The following is a 6,048-nucleotide window of genomic DNA, read 5'->3' as shown; positions in this document are numbered from 1 at the left end:
TGTTGATCTTTAGAAAGCTAGTACCAAAAATATGGTTACCTCTAATAGCTCACACCCAACCACTAGAAACCCTAGAATGAATAGGAAAGAGGAAAGATGAGGGAATTTTTTTTCTTTACCTTCTAGGTATGAGAAGCCACGAAATCCTGGTGCCCAAGGGTCCTATTTATAGTCTAAGTAACTTGCAGTTGAATCCATATTTGAATAATTAAATAACAGACTTAATTCCAATTCAAATCGTTTTCTTATTTGCTACCAGGGGGCTTCAGGAAACCTTAAAGAGGCTTCCAAAACCATCGATGTCATAGACCCTTCTAGAATTGTCTCTTTTGTTTAACTATAGAACAATTACAATTCACCCCTTACACCTTTAATTAATTTCAATTAACCCAAAATTAATTTAATTCTGATTAATTCTCAATTAAATATTATAATTTCTAAATAATTTATTATTCACATAATAAGCTTATAAATTATTTTCTTTTTCGCCAAATGTCATTCTATACTATTTTTAACTGTTAGGGCAACCAAAAAAAAACTTTAATATTATTTCATAAAATTATAACAATTTGGTTTAGATTTTGACGATTTTAATATGACATTCGACACTTATTTCAACAAGAACACCTATACGCCACGAAAAAGACACATGGCCAAACCCATGTGGCAATTTGCAACCGGACAACCGGTTGAATCTACTTTGGTAGCTAGTTAGTTGGTGACAATTTTGGAAGTTCAATGACTTAATTAGCATGATTTAAACTTAGATAACGAAATGATTACACTTTGTAACTAAGATAATCATTTTAGTCGAAAATCATATTTTGTTCATTTTAGTCTAAAACCAGACTTGGTTAAAACTAATTTCAACACGGTTTTTAGCCCAGTTTTTTTTTTCAAAACCGGTTTCAGTGTTGAAGTTTTTTGGTAACTACATATCAAGTGCAACAATGGATATCACTCACAAGTTAAAGCTTCTAACACCATCAATCTATTGTTAGTACAACTCTAACCAATTTGAACAATCACCACAATAACAATATACCCCAACAAACAATAATCTTTTTTACAAACCCTTTTTCTCCCCTAACATCAAAACATATATCATAATACCTAATCCCACATTTCACAAACTATTCCAGCAAAACCACCATTATTGCTTTCACAATAGCATATCCCTTCCCCATCTCAAAATCAAAATCCAAATCCAATCATGAATAAATTCAAGCATTAATCTCCGAATTACACTGCTGCTCCCTACTGCAACTCCTCCTCCCCCAAAACATACTCGAACAGCTAGTCTTCTCCACCCTCAGTGGGCCCAACTTCCCTTCTTCACCTGAATTTGTCCGCTGAGGTGGCGACCCATTCCCCGCCACGTCATCTCTCGTCTCGGAAGACGGACACGTCCCTTCATTACACGTACACAACGGAATCGCAACCGAAGGAAACGGGCTGCAAGTAACCGGACAGAACAATTCCGGTGAAACAGAAGCAACGTGGTTCTTGCTAATCTCAGGGGTATTTTCGTCCGGTTCTCGAGGGTGAAGCATGCATGGAGTACAAAACCCTAATGAAAGATGAAGTTTCATCCCCTTTGATGGAGACCCCGGTAACCTTGAAAATGAAATAATCCCATGCCGACACAGTGGACACGGAATCGACCCCGGTGGGCCCAGTTGTTCAGATGGGTTATTGCTTGTTGAACAAAGGTAAAGTGCACATCTCACACATAATTCATGCCTACAACCTGAAAAAATAAATAATTAACTGTTCAAATCTTGAAATACAAAAACTATAATTCAAAAAAGTAAAAAAAAAAAAAAAAAAAACCTTCAGCGGCTACTGTGCAAGATCTTTCCAAACAAACAGCACAAATGTCGGTGTCATCAGAGAGAGTTGATGAGGATTGCAGACCACATTCTCTGCAAAATCGTTACGATTTTTAATTCTTGAAATTCTGTATGTAATTAAATTGACTAATTAGTGTTGTGTAATGTGAATACAATACCTAGCTATGTTAAGTACACTCATGAGAGGTAAAGATAGATAATTAGATGGAGGGAAAATGGGAATTGCCAGGTCAGAATTTGGTGCTAGTAATGGTTCGAGCCAATGTCGGCCCCACATTCTTGCAACATCAAGAGGAAGCCATCTGAAATAAATAGCATCAAGATTTTCCATCAACATATTCAATTAAAAAACAAATAGTAAAAGGCGTTAAAAACAAGAAAAAGACAAAAGTACCCGTTGCAGTTTAGTGTCAAACGACTTGCACCTTTTGCAAGTAGAATCTGAAACATTTCAGAGATATAAATAAAGATACTATTTTTAGAAATATGTCATCAAGATTATAAATGTATGTTTACCTGACAACATTTTAAGTTTCCACCACACGCAGCATAATGCAAAGGAGTGCTTCCAGCTCCTGTAAGACAATGTAAGAAAAGGGTACAAGTGGAAAGGATATGAGTTATTTAAGATCTTGAAGAAGTGTTTTATTACCTATCAAATCCATTGATGTTCCATAATGGAAAGTCACAGATGAGAGATTTGCATGTAGATCAAGTAGCAGCTGTACACAATCAGCATACCCATTTAATGCAGCCATGTGAAGAGCTGTTATACCACCATCAGCTGCTTTATTTACAAATTTCACCAGTGCACTACAATATGACAAAAAGATTACACTATTCAATCACTGACTGAAACTCGGATGTTTATGAATACAATAGAGAAATGTATAACCTTTGATCATATTTGTTTTTGGGAGCTGCATCAGTGTTTGGTTGTGTATCTATGGATTCAAAGGGAGCACTGGGGACAAAATCAGCTACAACAAGTCGTATGCAACGTACGTGTCCATTCACAGCTGCAAAATGGAGAGCTGTTCTCCCACTAAGATAATCGGCCCTTGTGACCTAAATAGATTAATATAATGCATGAATTACAAACACAATCAAATATGTAAGATTTATGAACTTTGGTGTTTTGTGGATCTATAGAATTAACTCACTTACATTGCATCTAAAGAGAAGAAGGGTTTGAACAACTTCCCAGTGCCCATAGCGACAAGCTTGCATCAAGGCAGTCTTCAGATTACACAAATAGAAAACAAATTAACCAAAATTGATATCAAAATCAACTTATCGGACAGCAATGGTTCCTAGAATTTACATTTAGGGTTTAAGACCTTGAATTCAACGACTTGGAAGCAAAATTTGTATACAAAAGGTCCAGTGAAAAACAATCTTAACATTTTTTTTGTTGGAATCGTCAAATACAGTAGCAAACATGAAATTGAGCTGATCTTCTGAAAGATCGAGTTAATGATGTCCCTTTATGTAAGTTATGTGCATACAAAATATAGCTAGAGTAAAATCGGGATCGAAATCAAGGTTGTTACCTGGCCACAATAATTCCTAGAATTAACATCAGCTCCGTTATCAAGCAACAATGCAACAATCTACAAATTAAAAAAGAGGAAAAACCTGTAAGAATTACAGACAAACTAACAAACAACGGATCAAAAATGAAAAAGGGAATGGAGAGAGAGGAAGAGAGAATCTAATTGTACGTCGTTGTGGCCTTTAGCGGCGGCGAAATGAAGAGGAGAATTAAGGCCTCCAAAGGTTGAGTATTTAGCGAGACAAGGGTTACAATCAAGCAACATCTTAGCCTCGACGAAATCCCCATCTCTAGCCGCCGACACCAACCTTTCTCCCGAAGCGGAGCAGCCAAAGGAGTTGCCCATTGCTTTCCGATTTCTGTGAAGACTTATGGATCGGAAATCAGAACTCAGAAGGGGTTATATAATGGAAATGGTTGTGGGGTTTAACTTGTGCGATTAGAAATTAGGTCAACTGTCAGTATGTTAGACAGACTTCAAAAATCAGGGGAATTTGTGAAGCATCAATAATCCAAAATAGATGATGACAAATTGGCAAATGACAAAGAGGGTTTGAAGGGTGAGGGTTTCGTTTGTCTGAAAACTCGGATCAGATGGACTTTGGTATTTGACCAGATTCGTGTATGCAGCCCTCATGTCTCAAATATCACCATGAATACTCCTTCCCTGGCTCATTCATTACTACCTAATATTTTTGACTTTTTTCATTACTTTTATATAATAAAATTCAAAAGGGTGTTGATGTGGTATCACAAGAAAGGCATATCGACTATAAAATGTATAAACTATAAAAAGGGTCCGGTCCCTTCATATAAAATTCGCTAAAAACAAAAACAATATTAGACAATTTGGATTATATTTTTGTAATTCATGATTGTTAGATACTTAGATATTTTGAAGATATGTAGTGTTAATATGACTGGTATTGGTATACCAAACAATGGAGCGGGTTTTGATCATTGATCCAATCCAAACCGGTAAAAATTATAAATGTTAGGATCTTATTTTTCTTTTTATTTACCATAAATAATTTGTATCCGTATCCGCTAACCCTTTTATTAAAAGGGTTGCATATGGATCATTACTGACTTGTTCTGTTTATAATCTACCTCATATAACTATTAGAATTATAGTCTTTAATCTCCTAATTGTTTATTTAAATTTGAAATCCAAAACCAAAATTTAGGGGTGAGCATTACTAGAACAGGATCGGTTTTAGAGATTATGTGAACCATGGACCGGACCTTCTGACACATATCAGTGTCGTATTGGTTTTCCAGTTCTTGGACCCGTTGGGCCAGTACAACATTTATTGTGTATGGTACAAGTCGTTGAAGCGGTAGAGAAAAACTTTCAGCTTTGATACCCTGAATTCATGTGATTGTAACTCATTCGGTATTGAACCAAAAATGATACAATTACAACCTAAACTCAAGTACAGAGTCTAAATTGCATGATGAAAAAGATTTCATGTCAATTCGACTTCAAACGAATGAGACATGCAACTTTTAAATTTTTCACAGATTACAAATTAAAGTTCAAAAGCTAAAATCTTTCATCTTTGATATCTCAACTTTGGAGGACTGTAACTCCTTGAATATGGAACAAAATTTGATGAATCCAGCCTAAGCTCAATCACAAACTATAAAACTAATGTTTTAAAAAATCTCATGTCAATCTAACTTTAAACGAATGAGATTGCATATTTTAAAATTTTTCCATATTACACATAAAAAGTTGAAAAACTAACAAAACTTTCAACTTTGATACTACGACATTGGGGAACTGTAACTCATTCAATATGGAATAAAAAAATGATGAAATTACATCCTAAACTCAATTACAAACTAAAAACAGAGAGGTTTAGTGAGATTTAAGGAATTAGGAACTGAACCTATAGTGTATAATCGGTACCAATCTGGTGTTGGTCCATGTCCACCAAGCCTTTGGTGTCGGTCCATGTCCACCAGCTCCTATATTGCCACCACCAGCAGCCCTAATCAAAGCATCATATGCAGGCTCACCAGCATCATCTAACACACAAAGATGTCGTATCACGGCCATATCAAGAGGACCCAAGCCCAGAATAGCAGCGTAGTCCATCATGGAAAAGGTGAGAAATGCATCATTAAGACTGGTAGTATGTTTGGAGCGAGAATCACTAGCTTCGGGATCATAAGCTCCAGAGTCTATATCCGCCTTCAACCCAACATGGCCAAACTCCTCACCGACAACAAAGGCAGCATATCGAATCTGGCTGAATCTGATGGTAAACTTTAGATGCTCGATTAAATTGTCCATAATGCACACAACTCCCACCTGTAGAAGCCAGTCCCGACGCATAGCCTCCGGTTTAGCTCAAGTTTCCTCAATAAGCCTCTCGCGATCAATGACGTCTCGTTTAAGGCTCTCATTTTGAATCATTAGCCCCTTATTGTCCTGCACCAAGGACTCCACCTTAGCTTCCAATGAGGCCCAAAATTCTCTGGCAGCAGCTTTCTCCAAGGCTAAAAGATCTTATTTCCGATCGAAGCTACGTGTGTCCTTTTCAAGCTCGAAGATTTGGTGTTTGTACTCAGCCTCTCGAGCATCACAGCCAGGATGAATCTTGTCCATCTCACTTAGAAGTTGGATATGTC

General features: G+C 36.6%; 1 protein-coding gene across 1 annotated transcript; it reads right to left on the bottom strand.

Moving 5' to 3' along the window:
• Window positions 1–1,016: 1,016 nt before the first annotated feature.
• LOC111908386 (E3 ubiquitin-protein ligase XBAT33) lies at window positions 1,017–4,084 on the bottom strand. The gene is made up of 10 exons (XM_023904224.3): window positions 3,578–4,084; window positions 3,407–3,466; window positions 3,021–3,092; window positions 2,749–2,921; window positions 2,506–2,666; window positions 2,370–2,428; window positions 2,248–2,294; window positions 2,012–2,155; window positions 1,834–1,925; window positions 1,017–1,750 (listed from the first exon to the last, which is right to left on the bottom strand). The coding sequence occupies exons 1-10, from the start codon at window positions 3,752–3,754 to the stop codon at window positions 1,224–1,226; spliced, it is 1,512 nt and encodes a 503-aa protein (XP_023759992.1). The 5' UTR covers window positions 3,755–4,084; the 3' UTR covers window positions 1,017–1,223.
• Window positions 4,085–6,048: the final 1,964 nt, after the last annotated feature.

Source organism: Lactuca sativa, chromosome 8, assembly GCF_002870075.4.
Source record: "Lactuca sativa cultivar Salinas chromosome 8, Lsat_Salinas_v11, whole genome shotgun sequence".
NCBI lineage: Eukaryota > Viridiplantae > Streptophyta > Magnoliopsida > Asterales > Asteraceae > Lactuca > Lactuca sativa.
The sequence above is the reverse complement of the archived record's forward strand: the minus strand, read 5'-3'. Positions and strand labels throughout refer to the sequence as shown.

Bases quoted from the DNA above. Each gene is read 5' to 3' on its own strand.
- LOC111908386 (XM_023904224.3), bottom strand. From the start codon at position 3,754: ATGGGCAACTCCTTTGGCTGCTCCGCTTCGGGAGAAAGGTTGGTGTCG. The intron at 2,295-2,369 runs GTAAACATACAT...GAAATGTTTCAG, and splicing joins GAAACTTAAAATGTTGTCAG to ATTCTACTTGCAAAAGGTGC. The intron at 1,926-2,011 runs GTATTGTATTCA...ACGATTTTGCAG, and splicing joins AGTGTACTTAACATAGCTAG to AGAATGTGGTCTGCAATCCT.